We start from the raw sequence: 26,659 nt of genomic DNA, 5'->3' as shown, positions 1-26,659 counted from the left end.
ATGGTGCTACGATGAGCCATGTGTTTTCAAGCCTCATAGGAAGTTCGCATACGTCGTATGCTGAGGTTTCGTGAGTCACCTTAAAGCTGCAGACTCGGAGATACTGTTGCGGATTATTTAGAAGTTGACGTGATATTTATATGACATTGCGGTTTTCAATAATACCCAAGCTGTTTGCAGCGAAGACGACCAACTCGACAAAGCCCCAGTATGACGTCATTCACACACGGCCTCCACGTGCCCCTGTCGGCCGCGTTTTGACACCTTAAAACACAGCGCGGTTTTCACCATTGCAAGATCCACATCGCTTCTCAATGTCTCGTCCGGGCTGTAGGCCAAGCTCTACTTGCATCGACCATGGAGAAAGGACGTCAAGACAAGCTTCAACGTGTCCAAGGGCACCGCTCTTCTAAAGGCTGCCAGACCTGCAAACGTGAGTTAGCCGAAAGCTTGACTTTTTGTGTTTGCTGCTGCCAAACTAGGGCATCAATTGACGCCGTGCTCAGTCAGACATGTCAAGTGCGATGAGGGTCTTCCAGTGTGCAGACGGTGTACTTCTGCCAAAAGGACCTGTTTCTATCCAGATCCAAACCCTCCTCCTACCCCTACCAAGTTCGTGGCGTTTACGCTTACCAAGACACCGGCTCCAGCTTTACAACTTCCACCCTACGAGCGGCGAACACTCCATCATTTTCAAAGTCGCACCCTCCACCAAATTCAGGGGCCGTTCAAATCCGATTTTTGGTCCGTCATCGTGCCTCAGCTAGTGCAACATGATGCGATTGTCCGTTATGCTGTCTTCGCGTTGAGTCAAATGCATGAACACTACCTGGATCAAGCATTCGCCGTGTCGAGTTCAATCAACTATGCTCTGCATTACTATCAGAAAGCCCTACGACAGATCGTGAGGCTCAAATCGCCAGATGCCTCGTTTGATTCAATTCTGATTGCATGTATGGTCTTCTGTGTTTTTGAAAGCCTGCGAGGGGGATTTGACGAGGCTACACAGCACGCCGTTGCCGGTGTCAATATAATCGCAAGCCGGAAAAGCGCCGGCTCGTCGCGTGATAGCACGTCTGCCATTTCGAACGACATACTATTACAGCTATGCTTATTACTTCAAGGGCAGGTTATGGAGGCAAATAGCGACGAATATCGCACATGGCATCCGGATTTACTCAAGAACCTGGACGTCATTCCGGCCACGTTTGCAAGTGTGGAACACGCCTTGCCATATCTTCAGATAATATCTTATCAGGTCATCCACCTTTTCGACATTGCCGAAACACATCACAAGACCGAAACCTGGATTCCCTCCTCAGTTTCACCAATGTTACTGGCCGAATACACCACTCTCCGTACGAATTTCGACGCCTGGAGCCGCGCGGCCTCGCAAATCGAGAGCATAGTCCGCAACGAAAGTGGTGACCAGTATCAAGGATATCTGATTCTCCAAATATTTCGGGCCTCCCTCAAGATAGATCTGGAGGTTTTTGTTCACGGCGAAACAGTCTACGATGACTTCAAAGCGGACAACTTCGGCATCCTGAAACTCGTCGAAGTACTGTTTCAAGTCCAAGGAGGCAGCGATAGGCCAAGAGATCCAATATCTCCACAGACAGGAGCCTACTCGCTCAGTCGTGCAGCCGCTCCGTTCACGTTCACATCAACACTCGGCATTGTGTCGCTGCTGTTTGAGATCGCCACGCGGACCAACGATTCGATGCTGCGTAACGAAGCATTGCAACTGATGCGTCTGTCGAACAGGAGAGAAGGGATCTGGGACAGTCGCGTCGCAGCCCTTCTGGCGGAGAAAGTGGTTCTGCTAAAGCAACGGGGCAATGCAGCAGCTGAGGAGGATCAACACAGCGGTTTCAGGTTCATTGTCACTGACATCCAGCTTCTGTCTGATCAGAAGTGCAAACTAACCTATGGGTTCAAGCGGAACCAACCAGGCACTTTCAAATCATTTTGGCTGGAGTCTATTGCACCTGAAGAAGGCTCGTTGCAGACAGAAGTTATAGAGATAAGTTGAGGGACGATTTTCTCCCATTTGCGGTACGAATGAGCAAGGTTGGGTCAGGCATGGCGTATTCTCTTAGGCGGATCAGAGCTTGGCAACATGCCCCGCAAAGTGGCTCAGTACTACCCTGAGGTGAGTCGAAATGCACAAATTCAACACATTGCTCATATCATCCAAAGTAAAAAGGCGGTCATCTCCATCAACTTGCTATCAAATCCTCTGATACGCGGCAAGCCCATGAGTTGGACTTTACTGCATCCACGACCACTCCTAAATTGCCAACCAACGAAATACCCCGCCAAAAAGTCGGACAGCCTGACCTGCCACAGTCGAAACGCTCAAACGCCATGCAAGGATATCTTCACAAAGACCTGATCGACGAGGGATTCATCGACGTCAGTGATTTGCACAAGATCTACTACGCACAATATGGGAAGCCAAACGGCAGGCCAGGTAAGCCGCAATATTTACAATTTAATGCTGCACAAGCAGACTGATTCGCGATGCCAATAGTGATCTATCTTCATGGCGGTCCCGGCGCCCGCACATCAAAACAAGACACCAGATACTTTGATCCGTCTGTGTATCGCGTCGTACTGTTGGATCAGCGGGGCAGTGGGAAGTCAACCCCAGTGGCAGAGCTCCGCGAGAATACCACACAGCTACTCATATCTGACATCGAGCTACTGCGATCCCGACTTGGTATTAGCAGTTGGGACATCGTCTTCGGCGGATCTTGGGGGTCAACCCTCTCCCTAGCATATGCACAAGCACACCCGGACAAAGTTCGCCATTTGGTACTACGTGGAATCTTCCTTGGCGAGGAGTGGGAGTTTGATTGGACATTGAGAGGGGCCGGTGCTGCGCTATTGTTTCCCGATTGTTGGGAGACATTCCTCAGCCATCTACCTGAGGACGAGCGGAAGGATCCCCTCGCTGCTTACCACAAGCTACTGACCGCCGAGGATCCCGAAACACGGCTCAAAGCAGCAAGGAGTTGGAACAACTGGGAGATCTCCATCTCAAACTTGGTCCCGCCTCCAGATGCGTTCGAGAAAGCGGATGATGACGACTGGAATCTGCAGCATGCTCGCGTGGAGACTCATTACTTTGTCAATGGCAACTTCTTAAGAGGTGACAGGGCTCTTTTGAAGAAGGAAAATATGGATAAGATTGCCCGTATCCCAGGTAAGCATTCATTTCCTCCACAAAGTTCAAGAGACCTGACATGTCCCAGCCTATATTGTACAAGGGCGTTACGACATCGTGTGTCCGCCCAGAGCGGCATGGCTAGTCCACAAAGCACTGCCGCAGTCGAAGCTATACTGGTCTTCAATGTCAGGCCATAGCGCAATGGTGAGTGAAGCATTAATTCCCCACCCCAGATGTACCGTTCTAATGCCTACTTAGGAACCCCAGACTTCGGAGAGATTGATCCAGATTTGTGATGAGCTTCGGGAGCAGTAAAACTGTTGGGCATGATATCGGACCTTTGATTCAGAGTCGTAGAGATAGTGGTTCCCTTTCTATGTCCTTTTTTTTCCTTTGCCTTAGATCACCGTTTGCCCATGCGTGAGCCACAAGACCGCAAGAAGGTCGAGATGGCAGGAAAGGAACGCCGAGCATATTCCATACCCCGTATGAACAACATATAATTGTACCTTTGCAATCCACTGGGTAGTCCACTTCTACTCCAGGACTTTACTACACTCTTCATGTTTGGGTCTGTGTGTCCCAAGACCACGAACGCTTGCCTCTGGCACTTGACTCATATACGACAGACAATCATCGAGCCGAAGCATATTCATCTTCTTCGTTCGCAACCTTTGTTTTCTCATCAACATGGTCGCCATTGTACTCTGGGCTAGAGAAAGACTCCTGTCGCCTCTTAGGCGCAGGCTTGCGAGTATGAGTGATGCCGAACTTCTCGTTCAAGAAGATTTCGTCGACTTCTTCCAGAGATCGTCGCGCAGTCTGGCCATTGGATCAGCATTTGCACTTTTCTTCTGCGGTGTGAGACTTACCTCTGGATAAAAGAACCATGTGATCGGGACAAAGCTTGCGTTCAGTGCTGCCCAGATAATGTACAACCGATACCCAAGATTCTCGATAGCCTGAGGAGTAACGTAGACGACCACAAAGTTCGAAAGCCAGTGCGTGCTCACTCCTAGAGCAACTCCCTTGTTGCGAGTGCGCAAGGGCATGATCTCAGAGGCATACATCCACGAGACTGGCAGGATGCCCCAAGAGAAGACGTCGAAGAAGAGGAAGCAGAAAGCGACGAAAACCCATTGAGACGCAGTCGTGTTGATGCGGAGCATTACTGCAATGATGACCATGCATAAGGAGCAGGCGGCCGAGGACCATATCAGTAGGGTGCGGCGGCCGACTCGGTCCATGAAGAAGTAAGGCCTGACGATTGTTAGTAACTCACTCTTGAGAAGGGCATCGACGACTTACAGCCAGGATACCAGGAAGTACTGGAGGCCAAGAACGCCAGCAAGTATTAGACTGAGCTGGCGGGATAGACCAATGTTTCTCTCAAACGTAATGGGCAGGAAGTAGGCGAGAGAGTTGATTCCTGACCACTGATTGAACATGTAAGGCCCAGCTCCGAGCAGGACACGGCTCAAATTACGGAGCTTACCCTCAGTGAACACTTCTGTCCATGACGCCTCTCCGATGCGGCGTTCTTCGGCGACATTTGCCTTGATGTCGTTAAGCTGAGCAACAACGTGTGGATGCTGTGGCGGCAGACCACTCCTCCCGGCGAGTCTGGCGAACACTTCTTGCGCTTCATCGGCTCGGTCATGAGCAACTAGCCAACGAGGTGACTCAGGGAGGAAAGGTAGTGCCACGAGGATAAGGATGCAAAACACACCCTGGAAGGCGATTGGCCAACGCCAGGAGAATTCGGAAGGCTCACTCTGGCTTGAGGCAAGCCCCATGAATGTGCTGAGGGGATGACCAAGGGCAATGAGGGCACTTTGAATTACGAGCATCGCCTGCGTGAGTTAGTGCTGCTCCAAGAGTCTGCGTAAGGACAAAACTTACGCCTCTGTTGTGGGCCTGAAAGCATTCCGCTTGCCACATAGGCACCTGGTCCAGTTCGTGAGCCGGTTAAGACTTTGTTTGCGGGAAGTGAACCATACCGCGCACGTATTAATGCCATTCCCAATACCACTGATGATACGAGAGATGATCATCTGGATCTCTTCGAAGGCCGCAGCCTGAAGGATTGTACCCACAACCATGATCCATGTTCCCCACATCAGACTGCCTTTGCGACCGAACTTTTCCGCACCTAGGAAGGCCACAATGCAGCCCACAAAGCAGCCGATGTCATATATTGCGGCCATGATACCCTCGAGATTGGGGCTCGGCTCGTCAAATTGCTGGCGGAACGACGGAAGGCTCACAACGGCTCCAAAGACCCCTTGGTCGTATCCGAAGAGCTGTTGATGTTAGTCTCGGTCATCCAGTGTTTTGAGAAAGCATACGAGGAAGGCTGCTCCACAGGTGATGGCGATGGCTCCGCGCAGGCGCGGCCCGGAAAGGGTGGTGGTTTTCTGAGAGGTACCCATGTTCACAGTGGTCACTCGTGATGGTGACCCGGTACAATCGTGTTTTAGATGTTCACACTTAGAAGGCATTAACGACTGTTATATAACATTTCTAGACGCCGGAACTACAGCCTTGACGGGGACGCAGGAGCTTGTCCCCGACAATTGTGTCTATGTAACAAAGGGTCTACTTGCATTCTCCGATGGGTTTCCATCCTCTCTTCTGGTGCTGGGTGGCTTGAAGATCATAGTGACATCGACTGAAGTAGTCAGGGTATCGGATGACCCTAAAAGTCTTGTTGTGTTAGCCCTAATCTTTCCCTACACGAACGGCGGAGTTCCTACTAAGCCTCTGACAATGGTGAGGTCACAGTGCCTTGGCGGAGGGCGGAACAAGAGGGTACCGGGCTGGGGAACAGCGGAGTGCCAAGCGCTGCGGCACGGGGAGAAAGACAGTCTCCCCGAATGTACAACAAGGACCGAGAGACCCTGAAGTCTCGCGGTATCCTCGGGGCGTAAGATATACTAGGGTCTCTTGGAGCTGAGCCTGAAACTCTGATGGGTCCGTGGTAGGTACCAGTCATTGGGTTGGTTGTCAGTGACACTTCTTCAAAGATCCCGGATCTTCCGTGTGATAAAAGTTCCGTTCAATTAATCGTGCAGACATCCTACAAAACGAAGCGTATAAATGCAGATACTATATTCTCTGCAAACATGCTGGAGTATGCAGAGATGGAGATATGTCTTCTTCCTCAAACGAAGAGTCCTGGAGTGTACCACCTCTGGACGCATTGATTTATACCTTACTCCAAAGTCTGGGGCAGCAACTCATCCTCGCGGCCTCCCATGAAGCAAGCAGAGAATCGTCTGTGTCTGCAATAGTCCTGTGGGATGTTCTCACACCCCAACGTCGGGCCTAGAGACTTGGGGTTAGCCCCGGATGATGATATCTCCAGTTTGCCAGCCATGTCGTGTGTTACATGGTGTCTGTACCTGGCGTGTCAGCACTGCCTCATCCATGGGAAGTGCCAAGTGACTGGAGAGGAGAAAATGCGGGGGAACCCCACGGGTGCAACAGTGAGATGCTTGGCACAGCTCAAGGCGCGAGTAAGTCTTGCTTGGCTTTGTCCTTGCTCCAATCCTCACTTGCACATCTTCTCGCCAATGTTTCGTCGTCGTCGGCAGTTAGATATTACGGAGACTCTCCGTCTCCGCGATGGAGAAGCAAGCCACAGGACCGCGGGTGTGTCCAAAGGACAAGGCCTCTCTATCGGGCTGATAAGTCGCGTGGTCCCCCGCGTTTATGGCTATCCGAGTCCCCCCTGTCTCTTCAGTTCGAGTGCGTAGAACCGTTTAACTTGCAAAGAATACAAAATGGAGAAGGAGACCCTACAAGACTCCGTCATCATGGGCGACAAAACCCAGATCAACCATGGAGAGCTGGCTTCGATACGTGCCTTCACCGAAGAAGAGAAGATGCTGGAGAAGAAACTCTTGCGCAAGATTGACTCTCTGATTCTCCCTATGGTTGTTTTGATCTACCTTATGAACTATATCGATAGGTATGCTCGCGACCTTTGCTCTGCACCATCTTCGATAACTACCATGACTGATGCGGACGTCGTGGCACAACAGGAACAATTATCCTGCTGCACGACTACAAGGCCTACAGGAAGACCTAAATCTCACCGATAGCCAGTATCAGGTGGGACTGTCGATCCTCTTCGTCGGCTACATTCTGGCCCAGATTCCCTCGAATATGGCACTTAACTACATCGGCAAGCCGTCATTGTATCTTGGCTTCTTCACGGTCGCCTGGGGACTTGTCTCAGCGCTTACATGTCTAGTAAAGGGTTACGGTTCGATAGTGGCATGCAGATTCTTCTTGGGCTTTGTGGGTAAGTCTTGGTGGGCTGTCTCGCCTGTAGCCTGTTATTGCATGCATCATCCGATTCTCTACCTCTAGCCTAACGCGCTCGAACAGAAGCACCATTCTTCCCTGGCGTTCTATTCTATCTGAGCAAATGGTACACCAAGAACGAACTGGCATTTCGAATGAGCATCTTCTATTGCGGATCACTCATCAGCGGCGCCTTTGGCAATCTCATCGCCGCAGGCATACTGAGCGGTCTAGCGGGCGCACGTGGACTCTCAGCCTGGCAGTGGCTTTACATCATCGAAGGGAGTATCACAGTCACAATCGGCCTGTTCGTGTCCTACTATCTCCCTGACTTTCCCGATACCTGGAAAGCTCTCTCTCCAGAGCTCCGCCAGATCGCGACTCGTCGCCTCGCCATGGAAGCGGCCGATGCTGACCTGGATGATGAAGGAGCAATGAGCCAGATCAAGGGGATGAAACTCGCTTTTCAAGACCCCAAAACCTACATCTTGGCAGTTGCGTACATGGCGATAGTCGGGGCCGGAGGCTTCCAGAACTACTTCCCCACGCTCACGGCGACCTTGGGCTACAGCCGGATCATTTCGCTCGTACTGGTTGCTCCACCATACCTGTTGGTGGTCGTCTACAGCGTCACTCATTGCTACTATTCGGACCGGCTGAACAACCGCTTCTGGTTCTTCATGTATCCGGCTCCGATCGCCATCGTTGGCTTCGCAGTCTTCATGGCAACCGACACGTTTGGGCCTCGCTACCTTTCCTGCTTCTTGTTTCTGATCCAGGCATCGACGATCGCCACAACGCTTTCGTGGGCATCTTCATCCATTCCTCGCCCACCAGCGAAGCGAGCGGTGGCACTTGCGTTCATCAACTCTGTCGGGAACTCGGCGAGCGTTTGGACTCCGTTCACGTACCGGGTCCAGGACTCTCCGCACTACCTTCCAGCTATGGTCATCAACATCATCCTCGAATGTCTGGCGATGATTTGTGGATTGCTGCTGCGATGGTATCTGAAGAAACAGAATCGGGAACTTGAAAGATTGGAGAACGAGGATGTTCCACTGTCGGACAAGGATATGAAGAGACTGCGAAGAACCGCTGAGCAGGAAGGCCTGGACATTGCGACAGCTCGTCGGCTGCAGAAGGGGTATAGGTATATGATCTGAGGTGTCGCTCTTGGTAAAAGCAGATCGATGACTGAAGTCATCTGACGCTACGTTACTGCGAGATTGGCAATACCATAACAATAACATGAATGGTTTCCCTTAAGCAGTTGCTGCGGCCGAAGGCCTCGAAATGGCCAAATCAGCGGGTCCGAGGACACCTGATAGCCTCGTCGAACTCAGTGCATCGCACCGCGCGGCCCTCAAGCTGTAGACTCCTACTCCTATGCGTTTGCCAAGTGCAACCGATAGATCAGCCAAAGTCCCCCCAGAATGTAGAGCCCACGGAAGATCCCGAATGAAAACTACAGGAGCTAGACTCGGACTTGGAGTTCTTCCATAGTACACGGCTTCCAGCGGAGTCTTAGCGTCCTAAGAGAAATGTCAGCTCGCCCGCTCGAGGTAGTCCGTGCCGAAACAACATGCGAGCTGACGAAGTTCGGTCCACAGCCAATAAGAGGCAGCACGTTGTACCTATATTTGCATCAAACAACTTCCTTTTTGCCTCGTGTTCACAATATGCACCTCTCTTCGCTGGCCGACGCACTCACAGGATGCAAGATGCAGGTCCACGTGGGGCGACCATGCAGCACACACGGTCAGCTGCGAGATATTCTGGGTCGCTGTGCAAAGCCGCAAGGAGAGGCGGTGAACTGACGGGTACAGTTCAATGGAGCCTGGTTTGCTTGACGGCGCGCGTTGGCAGGTGATGGGAAACGGCGCATTTGGTGGCCAGTGGTTCATGGTCCGGTTCTGAAGAGTGAGTTTGCCCAGATGATTTCCACGGGAGTCGTCAGAAGATAGTGTGTGTCCTTGTTGGTGGTCAGGGCGACACGAGGCAGTGATCGTCAGCCGCACCCTCTGAATCCCACCCGATGGATCGCGGACGGCTCGTAGAACGTTGTTCACGCCAAGGCAAGGTGATTTGGGAGGATTGGGGTAAAGTAGACATCAGAGAGCACAGCGAGAAGAGCACTTGAAACACATGAGCAACAAGTTTTGAAGATCTTTGTTGAATGCATCTGCCGCCCGTATGACAACACCTTCGCTGCTCCACGTGACCATGAGTGAGATATGTAGAAAGGTACAGCAGTTGAAGCGAAAGATAGCTGTACAGCTTGCCACCCCTTTTTTCCCAAGTCAACTAGATGTACAATTCTGTGCTCTTCGATAGTCAACAACCAAATGGTAGGTGCGCCAGGGAAAACTAGCTCCACCTCCCGACCGCGCTTATGCCAAAGTTTCTGCTTTTCTGGTTGTCTGATCGCGCGGAGCTCTTACAGCATAGCGGCGACTACGGCCGCGGCAGCGACCAAACCGCCCTGCACCTGTAGCCCAATGGCGCCGTTCCCGCTGTCAGGTGCTTCGGTAGTTTCGGCGGCAGCAGTGCTGCTGCTGGTGCGTGATGACTGCGAACTGGTCGAGCTGGTGCTGCTATCGTCGGTGGTGGAGCTGTCAGTGGCGCTTGAGGTGGAGTCGGTAGTGGTAGAAGCGTCAGTGGTGCTGCTTCCGCTAGCGGTGGAGGAGCCGGAGGCAGTGGATGCGCCCGAGGACGCAGGAAGGGAGGCAGTTCCCTCCGCACCAGCGACAGTGAACGCAGGAGCAAAGTTGAAGTTATTTGGGTCCTCGTCGTCAGTGATGCGGAGGGTATATGAGCCGTCGGCAGTTACTGCATCGGCAGGGATGGTGAATGATGCGCTACCGGCCGCGGCAGGAACGGAAGCTGTGCAGCATTAATAAGAGATACCACGCGCGGTCAGGGGTCGCTCACATGCAACGACGATACCGCTGTCAGCCAGCTGGTCTGTGCCAGAGTACTGCAGGCGGATGGTCACGGTGCCATCAGAGGGGTTGGTCCAAGTGATGGTAGTGGGCTGGCCAGCGGTGACGTCCAGCGTAGACTCGCCGCTGGGAATGTTGATGGCATTCTCCTGGCCGAGGACCAGGGCTGCGTAGAACGAAATGGTAGCGAGGGAGAAGCGCATCTTTGTGGATGTAGGCCGGGTTCAAGGATTAGAGGATAGAATGTATATAACGGGGTTGAGACAGAGAATCAGAATATGCGCGTGTCCACCGTGGAACAGAGAGAGAGGGAGGCGGCCGACCGCAATGAAGTAATTTGAGACATGGTCATCTTGAAGTCGCCGGGAGGCGCTGGTCGCGTCGCCGAGCGGTTGTCAATACGAAGAAAAGGGTTAGCGGCTCAGATGGTGGGGGCGTTGGTAGGGGGATAGCCCACCGCTATTGGTACGCGCCCCCCGATACACTTCGGCTGAATATTTTCGGCCCGGGTGTTGACAAAACCCAGGGGCGATGATGCAAGAGTGGTTTCTGGGGAAATCAACCTAATTGCCACGCCAAGATGGAGCTGGACATGCAAGCTGCAGGGCGTAGCCGAGGGCAGCTTCGGACACGACGAGGTTGCCTGCCCTCGAGTCCGATCGGACCGGTCATGCATAAAGAACTATTTTGACGTGCGTCGAGAACAACTGATCGTATTCAAGCTGATGCACGTAGCTTGTGCTGAATCCGCCTGTCAGCTTGAAGACTAAGCTTATGCACATGCCCTTCGCCTGTAGATTCGTGGTTTCATCATGGCCGAATGGTTGTAGCAAGGTGTTCGTCTCAAGTTTCGTCCACAAGACTGTCAAGTGGGAGAGGGGCCACGTTAGGCTAGCTTCAGAGCCCGTCTGTTTCGGGTAAATACTGGTTGGGTGAGGGTTGGTGTACCCAGACACACGTTCACTGAGATGAGATAGCTCCTCTGCAGCTCACAGAGTGCACGTTCTAGAGTACGCGGTAAGTCCGTCGTTTCTGTCATCAGTCATTCAATGCAAGCAAGGCTCGGGCTAGTAGTGCGAAGAATACATCTGCGTGAAAGCGTCACTAATGCACGATCAGGTCGGAACGGACCACCCAATTCAAGCCTTTCTACTCCTGTACATCAGCATTGTCTGAGGGTGAGGCGGTGGCACTGCAACTCGGAACCGCACATAGTGCGCCAAGGGATGCTGGGCGTGCCCACCGCCAGTGCAGGAGTGCTGCACGTGATTTCGAACAATCTCAAGTGAGTTGCTTTCTGGTCCAACAAGAAGGAAGCACAGAAGGAATAAAAGCGATCAGAAATAGTCTCCCTGGGCCTTAAAGCCACGCAATACGAAGCTGGGAACAAGAGGCTTCTCGACTGGCCTGGCGCAAGCCCAGAGGAGCCATGTGTTCGGCAGGCGGGCCGAAGCTGCAAGAACCTTGTCCTCACTTGCAGTGATTCTGCCGGCCCTGGCTGGTGCAATAATATTCTCATACCCCCATTGGGCTGCCTTCCGACTTCTTGCTCAAGACGTGAGAGAGGCTATGAGTACCGTATCATATGGCAGCAGTCCAGACCTTGTCGTGTAAGCCTGTATCATTGGCAATGTTGCTGAAGCAAAGTGTCCATGGGCGTATGTCGGGATGTGCGTGCCAAAAGCGTCGATGGTTTACACTTTCAAGCCATCCGAAACCCGCTGTCAATTTTCCGCATGAAGCAAGCTGCGAGGCGTTGCTAACGTTTACTGCAATTTCATGCCCGCCAGTCGAGCTCCGGCCTGATACTGTATGCACAGCTCGTGAGCAGATGGCCGGATCGCAACAAAGGAAACCTCAGTCGTTGTTGACTCGACTGCCCAGACATGTGGAGCGTCTAAGGCCATCGGCAGCGGTGGTGCAGCTGATCCGTTTCAGTTCGTCGGATTGACAGCTGCAATGACCGTGTGCCACATCGTCCAGGCGGTGGTTCCGGTACATGGAGTACAGTAGGCCCCTCTTACGGCCCTGGTTCCTTGGGACATCCCTGTCAGCACTATCGCCTTCGGCAACCCTTGCAGTCTGTTCATCACCTGTGGATGGACCGCTGCAGGTTTCATACTTCTGACGAGCCGCAAGGTTCTTGAACAGCCGATATCCTTCAGGCCTGAAATGGATTCTGGGCGGCCTAGCAGACACACTCATTGGCCGCCGGTCGTGTTGTTGGCGAACAAGATGCCCGGGGAGAATGCTCCATGCTTCGACGCTTAACCATAGGTGCCACAATTTTGTGACAGCCCGGAAGGAAGAGGCCGCATACCTATCAAGCCATTGCAAGGGAGACGCTTCTCGGGAATTGTATATTACGTGCAAGAGCCTCCTGTGCCCAGGAGCATGACACTTTCTTGTAAATCAATCATATCGGACTCGTTCATATTGAATCACTATCGAACTTCCCCGGATGCTATTGCTTCGGTAAACCTCGTCAACCAAGACACCTATTTCACGTCCAAGGCAGACGGCACCCACAACTGCCTATGCCAGAGTCGCTTGTTCTGCAGCCATCGAAAAGCGCCATCAGCTGCAGAAATGGTCCTCGTCCCCGTACTTTCCAGGCCATGACCTTGACCGACTCTTCACTCGAAGTCACGCCACGCTCCAGCGCCGCATTCATCGCTCACGACGCCCCAGCAACTAGTCAGTATGCCTAGGACGCCAACGCACCAAATCACCGAGCTGGAATACGAAGCTCTCCCACCAGCTCTGCAACGCAAGGTGAGTTCGTGTCATCTTTCAGTCGTCGCTTGCTTGTGTGGCAAAATTGCAAATGTTCATCACACACTCCAATCCACAGCACAACGTGTGGCGACGCCTGATGATGAGCAAAGGGGTCGCGTTGGCTGGCTGCCCTTGCGCAAGCGCCCCTAGGGGAAGCGAGACTAGGCGTCCTGCTAGGCGTCGCGCCGGTCCCAGCCCGGCACTTATCTCTCCAATCCCCATCCCCAGGCCCGTCAACCACTGCCCAATGCGGCCGCGTCTTCCTCCACGCGCAAAACATCTGAAACTCTCTTTAACCTCTGTTGATCGCTTGTCCACGGGCTAGATTAGCTAACATTCTTGTGCCTGGTACCAGTACTTTTCGAGCCTGGAACGCCTTCGCCTGGCTCACGATGGCTCCCACTACTCTCCGAAATCCAGAGGACACTCTCACCGGCGGTCCACCTTCTCTGAAAGAACCAAAACCCTTCTAGAATCGTCCTTCGACGTCCTACCTCCGCTCACTGCTTTCCACCCTCCTTTCAACGCGAAACTCCGCTTGCCTCGCAGCAATAGTCGCCGACCTGCTACCTCAGTCAACCCCGACACAGCCGCGTGGTTCGCCTCCTTACCCTCTGCTATACGGCGCAAGCACTTCTCCAAAGAGGAGCAGGTCCTGCTTGCCAACGAACGTCAGACCGTCATCCTTGACGCAGCTGATGAGCTACTGCAGAGGCAGGTCGCACCTCTAGATAGCGCCTCTCTCACTCTGCGACCGCACACTTCATATTCGGACGCTTGCTCGGAACGGTATTTCTCCTTCGACGACTTCGATTCTGAACGTGATCCTGCAAACGACTGGTCGCCACAAGAAAGTGACGTTGAAGAGATGGAACCCAAGCAGCTAGTGGACAGCCTCAGCTGGCTCGATGAGGGAGATGAACTCGACCTGCGGCTTGATGACTATCATACCGCCATCGCTGAAACAAATCAGCGACAAGCAGCTGCACCTCACCGCCAGTCCTATCGACGGACTCTATCCCTGAGTAACATGTCTCTCCGACGAAGCTCTATCTCGTCGCCCACCAAATCGGTGACCCGCGGGTCCACACCGCCTGTGCCCCCCAAACCCGCACAAGCTCCTGCTACGCCTAACCGACAGTCAATGCAACATGGCACGAAATCGTCAGTCTCAAGCATCGACCCAAGAGCTACACATTATCAAGACCCTGCGGCACGGATGAAGCTACGGGTATACCTTGCCAGTCCATCAAAGTTCGATGAGGCCGTCGAGTTCGGTTTTCCCTCTATGCAGGACAAGCTCAGCAAAGCCTCAGAGCGGCCCAAAACAAGCCCACGCACAACCAACGACTCAGGGCGGAGTTTCTCACCCGATGACACCCCCTCGCTCGCTGGAGATGATGGCTCTTCACAGGGCGACGCTTTTCCAGACCCGAGAACTCCTGATGACAGCGAGTTCCGGGAAATCCGACGTTCCCAGAAGAGCAGTGTTGACCGTACCTCTGTCAAGCCACAAGTCGTGCGCCACGAGCCTTATGCCCACTCCACCACCTTTGATCGTGAGATGACCATTCATATGACTCTCACTCGGCCTGATCTACGCTCGCCATCCGACTATCGTCCATCTTCACGACATATCAATGCACAACCACTCGAGCAACCACCATTACCGCCCCTTGACAACCCTGCAGCGGTTTGGAATGAGCTACCAGCGCCTCGTCCGTCCAGAGTGAAGAACCTCTGGAGAAGGTTGAAGATGGCTTGAGCATATTTTTGATTCATAATCCCTAATGTCGACGACCGCCACAGGGGTTGGCTTGGTTTCCCAATTGAGAGCGATGGCGTTCAGGCACGGAGAACAACTACGCTTTTGGTAGCGAACATGGTTGTAGCTACACATATTCAATGAGAACTACTTGAGGACTTCTCGTCTGAAGATACATGAGTTCACAGTAATCCAGAAAATCTTTATGTTGCTCGCGAGTTTGGAAGGTTGTGGCAGCTAGGTACTGCCTGCCTAGGTAGTTAGGTTCGTACATGGACAGGTGCGACTTTATTGACTTGAACGAGGCTGACGCAAGGCTGCGTCATTCAGGCCAGATCGGATGCGCCGCAGGCTGCATTGTATTCACCATCACTACTCTTCCAACTATCAGCGCCTTGTACCATAGCTATTTCTGAATTGCGGATCCCGATCCCTTTCTTTCCTTGTTGTAACCTTAGCACCCATGTCGCTATCATGATAATCCGATACCTATATCAGTCCGTGGCTGCCACCCTTCTGGCTGCATGCCTTATCTTGACCTTGCTACCTCCTGGCAGCTATGCAAAAAAAGATGGCCCAACGATTACGGGCAAGGAGTTTGAGCAGCCCCTGGAAGGCCTGTTCTACTTCGACGACTCCGATGTAATATTGGGCCGTGACGCAGACGCCGGCGATGTCTGGCGCAGCCCCGACGCTGGTGAAACATGGCACAAAGTCGAGGGCGAAGGGCAAGAAGGCAAAGCTTGGGATCTATGGCCGCACCCATGGGACAAGCACAGGGCATACATTCTCGGCGCTGGCGAGGATCATTGGATCACCACCGACCGCGGCGAGACGTGGCGAAAGTTCAACTCCAAGTCCAGTCCTGACATCTTTCGCGCCAGCCCCCTCAACTTTCACGGGCGCGACGCAAAGAAGGTCATCTGGAACGGAGAAACCTGTGCCGGCTTCCTGTGCGAACAAGCTGCGTATTATACCGATGACGACTTCGAGACTGTCCACATCATGGGCACCATGACAAGAGGATGTCAATGGGCGGTTGGTACTGAGCAATTTGGCAAAGGTGTGGAAGATGTCAACGAGGACCGGATCTTCTGTATTGCAGAGGGACTCTATTCGCCTTGGCAGACGGATAACAGATTGCTTGTGTCAGACAACTACTTCGATGGTCACGCGGGAATCGAGGTCGGCCTGGACGAAGGACGCGCTATCACGGGTGTCATCAGCATGGCGGCCGTCAAAAGCTATCTTGTAGCCGCCGCGAAATCCGAGGGTACAGACGAGCTTGCGCTTTTCGTGACTGTCGATGGTGATCACTGGCACCGCTGCGAGTTCGGCCAGCATCGCATTGAAGAGGGCGCATACACTATCCTCGAGAGTACGAATTACAGCATGCAAGTTGATGTTCTGGGATCGAGGCCTATGAATCCGATGGGGTACTTATTCACGTCTAATTCGAACGGCACTTATTTCACCCGGAATATCGACCACACGAACCGCAACGTGCACGGACGCGTTGATTTTGAGAAGATATCCAACATTCAAGGTATCGTCCTCGTCAATGTGGTTGACAACTTCAGGGAGGTCGAAGGCTCCACCTTGGCCGACAAGGACGTCAAGTCGCAGATCAGTTTTGATGATGGTCGGACATTCCAGGATCTCTCGATCAAAGATGACAAGCTACATCTTCACTCCGTGACGGATGCGAGACAAGGTGGACGAGTCTTCTCAAGTCCGGCTCCAGGTATCGTTATGGGTGTCGGCAACACTGGAAAGCATCTTAAACCCTACGAAAAGGGCGACTTGTTTGTTTCAGATGATGCAGGCGTAAGCTGGACGAAGGCTTTGGATGGTCCTCAACTCTACGAATTCGGCAATCAAGGTGCTGTAATTGTGGCTATGGACGATGACGATGAGACTGACACTCTGCGGTTCTCTATTGATCACGGCAAGAACTGGCAGAAAGCCGACCTCGGGGTCAAAGTCCGTGCCAAATTTATTACCACAGCACCTGACTCAACCACGCTCAAGTTTCTGGTTATGGGCGTCAAACAAGATGGCTGGCATATCTTCAAAGTCGATTTCGAAGGTCTCCACGAGCGATCCTGCAAGAAGGATGACTTCGAGAAATGGCCTGCGCGCGTGGATGAGGATGGTAAGACAAGCTGCATAATGGGTCACAAACAGTTCTATCGTCGGCGCAAGGCAGATGCAGATTGCTTCATCGACGAAGAGTTCAAAGACCCGGAGCCCCAATTCGAGGCCTGCAAGTGTACCAAAGCTGATTTCGAGTGTGACTTCAACTTTGTACGATCAGATGATCGCAAAGACTGCAAGCCGGCGGCTCCCATATCTGTGCCGGAAGGTGTCTGCAAGAGCAAAGATGACACTTTTAAAGCATCCTCTGGATGGCGCCTTATTCCGGGCAATGAGTGCGAACGTGATGGCGGCGAAAGTCTCGACAAAGATATTGAGAGGCCTTGCGATGAATCGATCACAAAACCCGGAATGGGAACCGGAAAGATCGGGGTTGAGAAAACCGAGTTTAGGTCCCAAAAGTTCGCAGAATGGTACTACCTTGAGCAGGGCGGCAACATTAACAGCGAGGATGAGTCGCTCATCCTGCGCACCAGCGACGGTGAGATCTATCTGACCAAAGATCATGGTAAGACTTGGGCACCGATCCTCAAGCACAAGGACATTACGCAGATTGTGCCAAACCCGCACTTCTTTGAGACAGTCTACTTCTTGACCAGGGGCAAAACCGTCCACTACACATTCGACCGGGGCAATCGATTCGATCAGTTCGAAGCGCCAGAGAAACCGAGCGAGCTGGATTACCCAAAATTAAAGTTTCATCCCGATTACAAGGACTGGCTGCTTTGGTCTGGACAAGTCGATGACCACACTAATGTCTTCTGGTCCGAGGATCGAGGAGATGATTGGAAGACTCTTCGTCGTTACGTCCGCTCGTGTGACTTCATTCCCAAGGGTGATGACAACATGTCGGACAAGAAAGAGGCTGAGAAGCTCAAACAGCTTGTATACTGCGAACAGTACGAGGCCGAGGATCCGTCCAAGAATCTCCAACTTGTCTCGAGCGATGACTTTTTCCGCGAATCGCCCGAAGTCCATTTCGACGACATATTGGCCTATGCAACGATGTCCGAGTTTATCATCGTTGCAGCCAAAGAGGAAGATGGAAATGGACTCAAAGTTGATGCAAGTGTTGATGGCCGCACCTTTGCTGCCGCACGCTTCCCCAAGAACTTCCAGGTCGACCTTCAGCAGGCGTACACCGTGATGGACAGTTCTACGCACGCTGTCTTCTTGCACGTGACTGTCAATCCCACTCACGGTCAGGAGTATGGCAGCATCCTCAAGTCGAACAGTAACGGTACCTCGTATGTGCTCACTCTGAACGGGGTGAACCGCGATACTGCCGGCTTTGTCGACTTTGAGAAGATGCACGGTCTTGAGGGTGTCGCGATGGTCAACGTTGTGTCTAACATTGATAAAGTCGAAAAGGGCGGCGACAAGAAGCTGAAGTCTATGATCACCCATAATGATGGCGCGCAATGGGGATACATCCCTCCGCCTAAAGCGCGCGCGGAAGGCGGCTCTTACAAATGCGTGAAAGAGACCAACAAAGCAACCGAGGGTTGTTCACTGCACCTCCACTCCTACACCGAGCGCAGCGACAAGAGTGCGACATTCTCGTCGCCAAGCGCTGTTGGTGTGATGCTCGGGGTTGGTAACGTCGGGTCCGAACTTTTACCGCGCGACCACGATACTACTGACACATTCATCACCCGAGACGCGGGGATCACGTGGAAGTCGATCAAGAAGGGCTCATACCTTTTCGAGTACGGCGATCAGGGCTCCATCATCGTGATCGTGCAAGAGTCCACACCGACCCGAGCGCTTCTCTACACTCTTGACGAAGGTGATTCGTGGAACGAACACATCTTCTCTGAGGTTGATATGCAGATTGATGCTATCACAACCGTTCCTTCCGACCGCAGTATGAACTTCCTGCTCTGGGGTAAAGAAGTTGGCTCCGGCAAGAACATATTTACAGTGGCGCTGGACTTCTCTGCGCTACAGGACCGGGAGCGCGCCTGTGACTTCAATGAAGAAAAACCTGAGAACAAAGACTACTTCCTCTGGGAGCCCAAACACCCTCTCCAGTCCGACAACTGCCTCTTTGGGCACGTGGCGCAGTACCATCGCAAACGCCTGGATGCCAAGTGCCATAATGGCAAGGCTCCCCTGCCCCAGCTGCACAACATCAAGACCAACTGCTCCTGCACCAGGTCTGACTTTGAGTGCGACTATAACTATCAGCTCAAGCCCGACGGCTCCTGTGCACTCGTGCCGGGCCTCGACCCACCGGATCATGCGCAGCAATGTGCCAAGGATCCGGACCGCGAAGAGTACTACTACCCCAGCGGGTATCGGCGTGTGCCCCTCACCACGTGCCAGGGAGGCCAGGAGCTGGACAAGACAGTCGCGCAGCCATGTCCCGGACATGAGGACGAGTTCAACAAAAAGCACGGCCTCAGCGGCGCAGGGCTCTTCTTTGTCATTATCATCCCCATCGCGGCCGCGTGTGGCGTCGGCTACTGGGTCTTCACCAAGCACCGCGAGGGCTTTGGATCGTTCGGCCAGATCCGACTAGGCGAATCGATGGGCTCCGGCGGTCCTGGCGAGAGCCCATGGATTACAGTGCCAGTGGCAGTCATCAGTGCAGTGGTTGCGGTTTCGCGGGCGATACCGATGGTACTAACGAGTTTGTGGCGGAGCGCACAGGGGTTCATGCCCCTGTCTGGTGGTGGTGGAGGCAGTCGAGGACGCTTTGGTCTGGGAGGTCAAGGGCCTTATCGCAGTCGCGACGCGTTTGCGAATCGACGGCAGGATTACAGCCAGGTCGTTGAGGATGATGAATTGCTTGGTGATGGCTTGGATGATGAGGAAGGGGACGTTTAGGAGATGCGTACGTGGCAGTAGGTTGTGATGAAATGACGCGCAAGACTTCTCAGGCGAGCGTACCTAGCTGCTCGTGCCGGCGGACTGGGGTGGGAAGACGATGCTGCGGTGTATCGTCTCGTGTACTGCTGACCAATGATCGTGCCGCCGCCAGCAATCGAACGTGTCAGTGTAATTATCTATCTATACCTATTTCCATAGAACTAGCGCGCGAATGAAATTCAACGCTTATGCGAATCCGGCTGTCTACCTGACGCGTTTGCTGGTTCATGCTGCTGTGTCAGTACCAAAAGGCCTCAAAACGTCAGTTGTTCACTTCCCGACCGGCTGCGGGCTGGCCCGCCTGCCCGTTCAGCCGGGCCGATACCGCCACACTCCAATCAAGGAGGCTTGTTTAGACCGAGTCGGTTATGTGCTCTGCATTCCCTATACAACTCTCTAGCTACGCCAAACATCATGTTCCGTTACTACCGTCAGGTCAGTAGTGTTTTCACCTTGGCAAATCCCTGTTGTCTCGCTCGGCACTCAGATAGCATCGGAACATGGAGTCCACGGCTCAAGCGACACCCATACTGCTCACGAGAGTGGTACTCGTCCTTGCAGTACGGATGGCAGACCCATGTTGGCGACTTGCGGCTCTTGAAGTGCGAGCAACTGGGCAAGAAAAGTGCAGACTGGGCGGATGAAGAAGAAGAAAGCCGCCCAGGCTCATGCTACGGGTAGAAGAAGAATACTTCGCGTTTGCTGTGGTTCTGTATACTAACACACTACCACCCCGGTACAGTTGCGACGGCAGCAATGGACGCCGCTGTGAACAATACGGCCGCCCCGACTCCTGGACCTCCACGTGTCATAGCGGAGGCTCTGTTACTTTGCGTCTCATCCTGGCTCGACTGACTCTGCGATCGATCTCCATCTACACCACCACCGCCCACAGCTGCGCAGCTTTTCCCGCCCCAGACCGCATCTACCGCGTCCCGCCAGGTTGTCGCGGGCTCCAGAATATTCTCCTTGGTATAGTACAGGCGACACTTCGCCTCCAGGCTCTCAAACTCCAACGGCACATCACTGCCCTTGTCGTATCCGTTGCGCAGATTCACACTACCGCTCTGGAACTGCAGCGGGAACTCAGAGGGTGGAAGGGGCATCAGCTCCTTGAACCGTGCAATCTCCTCCTCTGATAGCGTGGGCTTGCTTGCGTTGAGGCGCTCCTGGGCATAGTCGAGCGCCCCACCGGCCACATCGGCCAGGGTGGCCCAGTCGTATTGTTCGGTGCCACGAGTGCCGCCAACGAGTTGCATGGGTTTGATGGATTCGTTGGACTCGCGGGAGGAGGAAGGTGGACGACCGCCAAAGACAAGTGTCTTGTTTACGCCACCTTGCGAGGTCATCAGATCTACGAAGATCGAGCAGGTAGAGGCACAGTAGCCGTCCGTGACGATCAGGATGTCCTCTGGTGCGAAAGGCGCGGATGTGAATGTTGTGGTGGCGTTTGAGTAGCCTTGAACTGGAAGAGCCGGGTTTGAATTCGCGGTAAAATTCTGAAAGGACGTGAGCGCGGTCAGGTTCGACGTTTCTCCACCAGTGAAATTGCGGTATGAGGTCCAGTCCAGGGCAGTTTGGGTTGGTGAGACTTGACCTTGCCAGGCGAAGTGGCGGGCGAGAGGGTAAGTGAACTCGTCAGTGTAGTCCTCACCGTAAGTGTCAAGTGACTTCATGAGTAGACGTGAGAAGTCGTGATTGCGATAGCGGTTCCCGTTATAGATCGGCGTAGTGGGGAAGAAGAGCTTGAAGAGGTTGAATCCCTGGAGGCTGGTCCCGCCACCGTTACCTGTGAGGTCAATGACGAGACGCATTTTCTTGTCGGATTTGGCACGAGAGATAAACTCGGCGGCAGCCTTTCCAAAGTTGGCTGGTTCGTCGTCCGGTAGTGCTAATCCTGTGTAGACGTCTTCGCCATCGGTGTGAAAGTCTGGAATGAAGAGCACCGCAGTATCGTCATATGGAGCAGGAAGGTAGAATCCTGCAAGCGTATTGAATGGATCGCGTACAACAGGCTTGGGATATGCTTCCGAGAAAGCTGTCTGAGTGGGTGCCGTAGACGGCTCCTCCGGACTGGTGGAGTTCGATGATGTGGTTTCGTTAGAGGTTGATGATGGCTTAATTGCCGGCGCACAGAATGCGTCGAAGAGCTCATCACCGGTAGTATAGTTCCACCGGCTTGGGTTACTGTTAAGAAAAGCCGCCGTATGCCAACTACTCTCAGTGCCGTTGGCATATGTATAGTTAAGAACAGGATATCCAGTCCACAGGGTATTCAGGGACCGGAACATTCCTCGCAGGGTCTGTACACCGCCATGACGTGCGGCTGACGCAAATAGCGCATTGTATCTGACAAACACGTCAGACAGGCATGCTTTTACCCAGTATCTTGCGAGCTTACCGCGCATCAGCATCTCGCAAAGTTATGAGGGAGGCGTATTCGCTCAGGAACTCAGCAGCAGGGCGACCGTCAATGGTTGATATTGGTGAGATGGCCGTGTCGCTATCATTCCCCGATCCGAGGGAGTCTGGGAATGATGCATCAGTACGCGTACGCGGGAGCGGGCTATTTGGTCTTACCATATTCGTAGACCCCTGGTGCGGAAGTACTAGAGTTGGCTACTGAGACCAGGATGGTATCAAAACGGAAGGAAAATATGCTGTCTGTGCATAGGCCAGCAATACCAAGATGTCCATCATTAGCAGAGCTGAGTAGGGTTCTGATTGCGGTGTCAAAGTCGACCTGACTAGCGTAGCCCTTGGCTTGAGCCTTTTGTTCAATGTCTGACAGACCTTGTAGCAGATCTACGTGGCCGAAGGCAGTCGCAGCAGGCGAAGGAGGGTCTGAAGGTGGTCAATGGGAGGGTTTTGTCGTCTCTGGTTGACTGACCTCTCAGAGAATCGATGTTGGATTGCCACTCGAGATGCTTCCGTGCTTCTTGAACGAAGGTGACACCTTTTCCCGCGTCGAAAGGTATAGCTCGGAGACAGTCGTACGCATCTTGCGCATTCAATTCGCCGGTGCCTATATGTACTGGTTGGCCGAAATTGTCAATTGTCAAAGTATCACAAACCATTGTTTTGGATTGAATTGGAGATCTGAGCATCTATAGCAGCACAGGCAGAGCCCTCCTGACGCTGGGCTATAGCTGGAACTGCGTGGGCATGTCCAATTCGTGTAGACAAAAATGCTACAAGCACAGTCGCGGATAAAGACCTCATATTGACGATGAAAGGGAAGCTTCAGCAGATACCCTTAATCGCCTTTCGCAGGGCATGGTCAGTATGTATACTTAACGTCACGGTCACGTTCTTTTGATGTTACCGACGGGAAACAATTACTTGCTCCATAGGCGACGCCACTGACAGAATATTTGACACAAATGAACAAAAGGAGTCGTCGATCTGAGCCCAGTTTGCCGTCCACAGCGCTATGCTTCCGCATTGTGGACTCTCTACAGCCACGGCTACATCGACCTAGCTGAGTGCAGATCGTTATTTGACCAGAGATACCCTCGTTCTGTCAGTACTCCGCCAATAGGTGTATCGGCTGACTTACTCGTGGCCACTTTGTGGCGCGCCGGATGCCAAAGGATCGTCTGCAGGTACACAACTGCTACCCCACGTATCTAGATACCCGGAGACATTACTAGGCACAATTTGATCAGCGAAGCTCTCTGGAAAAGGCAGCCCGCCAAAGTTAGAATAGAACCCCACGGCACCTCTCCCGCACAGTGATATAAGTGGCCAGAATATGCCATCGCACAATTAAAGTTCAGATCATTTGTTGTGAGGCCTTGAGGATAGTGCTGATCGATCTGCCCCGTTAGACGGGGTTTGTTCTAGCAAGTGCAGTTGCACGGCTCTTCTGCGCATAGTATAGACCGACCAGGTCACTTAGCATGTATCTGGCCGGTCACCACACTCTCCGGATTAGAGGTGCGCTGCAAGCCACTTTGAATGCGGGATGGACTTCGAGGTTCAACCGTTCGGGCCTGGACCAGGGTCTATCTGAGCCTCTGCTGGAAGATTCGGATTCAGAAGAGCTTCAGCCGATGGTGACTGTATTTAGGCAGCGATCAAGCTCTTGCCCACTCACTTAACAAAGCTTGGCTGTGACGGATCCGGTGCATATACACTTTCTACTATACCTGATCTGCCAAGTCTTTCGTGTTAGCTCGTATCGGACTACCATTTCAGGGATAACCGCCCCAATATGGACGTCATAGCCGAAGTATCTTCCGCCTCCGAGTAGGTGTGCTCGGGACTGAAATGCCGCGGCTTGCCCACCCACTGTACCCGGGTCTTGATTCGTCATTTGTGTATGGCCAGAGATTCCGTTACTTCGTGGCAGTTATCGGTAGACGAGAGTGATTCGGAATCGCCAGTCGTCCTGAGACTGTTTCTCTTTTTGATGTCTTACCATTATCAGTCAGTTGCTTAGCCTCTAAACAGTTGTGCTACGGCGACGGTAGTTTCTTGTTGTGAGCAGCTCCCATTCCGGTGACGTTGCTTGCATAAAGTAGTATCGTGTCGCAATGACTCGATGGCCACGGATGATCATCACACCAATATCCTTTGTGGACAGCGAGACTCGATTACAGATTCTCTGAGGGTCCAGACTGGAGTCGAGATTCTCGCAAGAGACGACGAAGGTAGGAAGCGACATTCCCCATATGACTGTGGATGGCAACATCCATTTCTTGCGGACTCACGCCCACGGTACCAGTCAACTGCTCCAGTAACTGGAAGCCTGTCGTTGACATGTGCTCGTGTACAATTTATAAGTGATTTGTGCGGTTAGCATGGAGTTTGCTCGGATGCAGATTGCGACAGGCATCAACTTACACTCTTGAGCCTTTGTTCACGACACTATGAGATATTGAAAAGATTGGTCGTGCTCTTTCCACGTCTGTCTGTGCCCTTTCGTCAATGCGATCGAGCAGATCTGAAGCAATGGTATTGGTATTCAAGTCAGAGCTGGTCAACAGAGTCCGTGCGTCGTAGCCGAAGCCTACAATCCTGCCTTGGATATTCGAGGCCCATCTCAAGTCCGTCAGGTTGGAGATCGCGCAAACACACGGTTCCGTCTGGAGGGTATTTTCGTGTTCAGAAAAGGCCATATAAGCCATGCACCGCCACAATATGGACGGCATTGTACCGTCGCTGTCGATGTCATGGAGCCGGACGAGACCAGTGCTCTCGTCTTTGATATAGTCGTCGAGTGAGACACGATCAACCACCAGCACAAATGACTGATCCATTGGCGGAATTTCTTTGCCACCTCGATTGAAGAGGTTGGATCTCTTGAGCATAGCGGCTACTCCTCTGTGACCTTGCCGGGGAGAAGTGCAAGCCTCCGTAGTGCTCTCCGCGTTCCTCCCTCGAAAAAAGCGCCTGCTGTCCGCCTCATCGCAAATGACAAGCTTCACACGTGTTCAAAAGACCGCCAAGACCCCGCTCCTAGACCCCCACCTTCCCACTGGCCCACTCCGGTCAGTCATCGCTGTTGCCTTGCACCCTGGACGTAAACATCGTACCGTACACCAAAACATATGAATCTAACTAAACATATCCGTCTCGACCAACATCTGCCTCACCTTAAGGAAATCTCGTGTCAGCCACAACAAACCACAACAACCCGGAATTCCTCTTCTCTCCCCACAGCACTCGCCAAAATGGCGCCATCACACCTGTCAATAGCGACCGGCGCGCTGCAACGCCTCGTCAAAGAGGAGGCCTCCTATCACAAGGAGATGGAGCAACAAAAGGTCCGTATCGCGAAGCTTGAGGGCGAGAAGGGCACCGAGGTCAGCGGGAGCGATGGCAACGAGGCGTTCGAGCTGAGGCAGGAGGTACGTTGTTTTTTTCACATAGACTTTCCCCTTTTGAGGTGAGGAGCGACGGGAGAGGAGTGGAGGCTGTTGAGCTACCGATCCCAATGTGAACCGGAGAAACCTCTAGGCGTCCTGAGAAGTGCAACGGCGGGGACGAGACCGAAGCCGGACTGGGGCCACGGGAATACTACGCGTTCTCGGCGATTGCAGATGCTAACCAGCCACACAGAAGCAGGCGCTCGAGGAAACGAAGAGGGTCATCCCCGGCCTGCGCGAGAAGATCACGAGTGCGCGAGAAAAGCTCGAGAGCCTTTTGGTGAGTTTGTTATCCTGTCCAATTTCCTCCAGTCGAAGACGACGGACGTGTACGACAAGATCTCGAATGCTAACCGGTACTTCAGGGTGACGATGCGGCTAACGAGCAGGAGAAGGAGAAGGCAATGGATGTGCTGAAGCAGGCGAAGGAGGCTCAGAAGGATGACCCAGTTGGTTGATTTTGACTGTTCCCCAGTCAGGCGGTCCACGGCAGTCAAGATCTATCGACCGTGGCTCCAGGTAGCTGTAGTCAACGATTGGTCAAATATGAAAATAGTAGTGGGCAGCGCGGAAATAGAAATGATGATGCTTGTCTTGGGTATCACTTTCATTATTGTATGTCGCTTTTCCGGCGTCAGTGCTACATACGCAATAAGGGAACGCGCTCCTGGCGACTCACATCGGCGCCAACACGTCAAGTGTGATTTTGTCGTCGCAGTTCCTTGCTGCATATCCGTAGGCACCGTGTTTACAAAATTCAACACTTTCAAAGCACACGCTTGCT

At 53.0% G+C, this 26,659-nt stretch overlaps 9 protein-coding genes across 9 annotated transcripts; 6 read left to right on the top strand and 3 right to left on the bottom strand.

The window, feature by feature from the left end:
- Window positions 1–357: 357 nt before the first annotated feature.
- On the top strand, window positions 358–2,035 carry HMPREF1541_10572 (uncharacterized protein; the record flags this gene model as incomplete). The annotated part of the gene is made up of 2 exons (XM_008715243.1): window positions 358–433; window positions 585–2,035. 2 exons carry the CDS (start codon window positions 358–360, stop codon window positions 2,033–2,035), a joined length of 1,527 nt encoding a protein of 508 aa, XP_008713465.1.
- A 335-nt stretch (window positions 2,036–2,370) lies between these two features.
- Window positions 2,371–3,490, top strand: HMPREF1541_10571 (prolyl aminopeptidase; the record flags this gene model as incomplete). The annotated part of the gene is made up of 4 exons (XM_008715242.1): window positions 2,371–2,476; window positions 2,537–3,211; window positions 3,261–3,379; window positions 3,434–3,490. The coding sequence occupies 4 exons, from the start codon at window positions 2,371–2,373 to the stop codon at window positions 3,488–3,490; spliced, it is 957 nt and encodes a 318-aa protein (XP_008713464.1).
- A 318-nt stretch (window positions 3,491–3,808) lies between these two features.
- Window positions 3,809–5,607, bottom strand: HMPREF1541_10570 (uncharacterized protein; the record flags this gene model as incomplete). Its single annotated transcript, XM_008715241.1, has 6 exons — window positions 3,809–3,997; window positions 4,048–4,435; window positions 4,484–5,028; window positions 5,078–5,122; window positions 5,176–5,478; window positions 5,524–5,607. The coding sequence occupies 6 exons, from the start codon at window positions 5,605–5,607 to the stop codon at window positions 3,809–3,811; spliced, it is 1,554 nt and encodes a 517-aa protein (XP_008713463.1).
- Window positions 5,608–6,960: 1,353 nt separating this feature from the next.
- On the top strand, window positions 6,961–8,649 carry HMPREF1541_10569 (uncharacterized protein; the record flags this gene model as incomplete). The annotated part of the gene is made up of 3 exons (XM_008715240.1): window positions 6,961–7,148; window positions 7,222–7,484; window positions 7,571–8,649. 3 exons carry the CDS (start codon window positions 6,961–6,963, stop codon window positions 8,647–8,649), a joined length of 1,530 nt encoding a protein of 509 aa, XP_008713462.1.
- Window positions 8,650–9,923: 1,274 nt separating this feature from the next.
- On the bottom strand, window positions 9,924–10,631 carry HMPREF1541_10568 (uncharacterized protein; the record flags this gene model as incomplete). Its single annotated transcript, XM_008715239.1, has 2 exons — window positions 9,924–10,369; window positions 10,418–10,631. 2 exons carry the CDS (start codon window positions 10,629–10,631, stop codon window positions 9,924–9,926), a joined length of 660 nt encoding a protein of 219 aa, XP_008713461.1.
- Window positions 10,632–13,598: 2,967 nt separating this feature from the next.
- HMPREF1541_10567 (uncharacterized protein) lies at window positions 13,599–14,971 on the top strand (the record flags this gene model as incomplete). Its single annotated transcript, XM_008715238.1, has 2 exons — window positions 13,599–13,644; window positions 13,680–14,971. 2 exons carry the CDS (start codon window positions 13,599–13,601, stop codon window positions 14,969–14,971), a joined length of 1,338 nt encoding a protein of 445 aa, XP_008713460.1.
- Window positions 14,972–15,445: 474 nt separating this feature from the next.
- On the top strand, window positions 15,446–19,960 carry HMPREF1541_10566 (uncharacterized protein; the record flags this gene model as incomplete). Its single annotated transcript, XM_008715237.1, has 1 exon — window positions 15,446–19,960. One exon carries the CDS (start codon window positions 15,446–15,448, stop codon window positions 19,958–19,960), a length of 4,515 nt encoding a protein of 1,504 aa, XP_008713459.1.
- A 767-nt stretch (window positions 19,961–20,727) lies between these two features.
- Window positions 20,728–23,079, bottom strand: HMPREF1541_10565 (uncharacterized protein; the record flags this gene model as incomplete). The annotated part of the gene is made up of 4 exons (XM_008715236.1): window positions 20,728–22,351; window positions 22,404–22,530; window positions 22,583–22,846; window positions 22,893–23,079. 4 exons carry the CDS (start codon window positions 23,077–23,079, stop codon window positions 20,728–20,730), a joined length of 2,202 nt encoding a protein of 733 aa, XP_008713458.1.
- Window positions 23,080–25,680: 2,601 nt separating this feature from the next.
- On the top strand, window positions 25,681–26,333 carry HMPREF1541_10564 (uncharacterized protein; the record flags this gene model as incomplete). The annotated part of the gene is made up of 3 exons (XM_008715235.1): window positions 25,681–25,857; window positions 26,069–26,155; window positions 26,241–26,333. 3 exons carry the CDS (start codon window positions 25,681–25,683, stop codon window positions 26,331–26,333), a joined length of 357 nt encoding a protein of 118 aa, XP_008713457.1.
- Between the last annotated feature and the right edge of the window lie 326 nt (window positions 26,334–26,659).

The sequence above is a fragment of the Cyphellophora europaea genome, assembly GCF_000365145.1.
Source record: "Cyphellophora europaea CBS 101466 unplaced genomic scaffold supercont1.13, whole genome shotgun sequence".
Taxonomy (NCBI): domain Eukaryota; kingdom Fungi; phylum Ascomycota; class Eurotiomycetes; order Chaetothyriales; family Cyphellophoraceae; genus Cyphellophora; species Cyphellophora europaea.
Note: the sequence above shows the minus strand (reverse complement) of the source record. Positions and strands in the feature narration are given on the sequence as shown.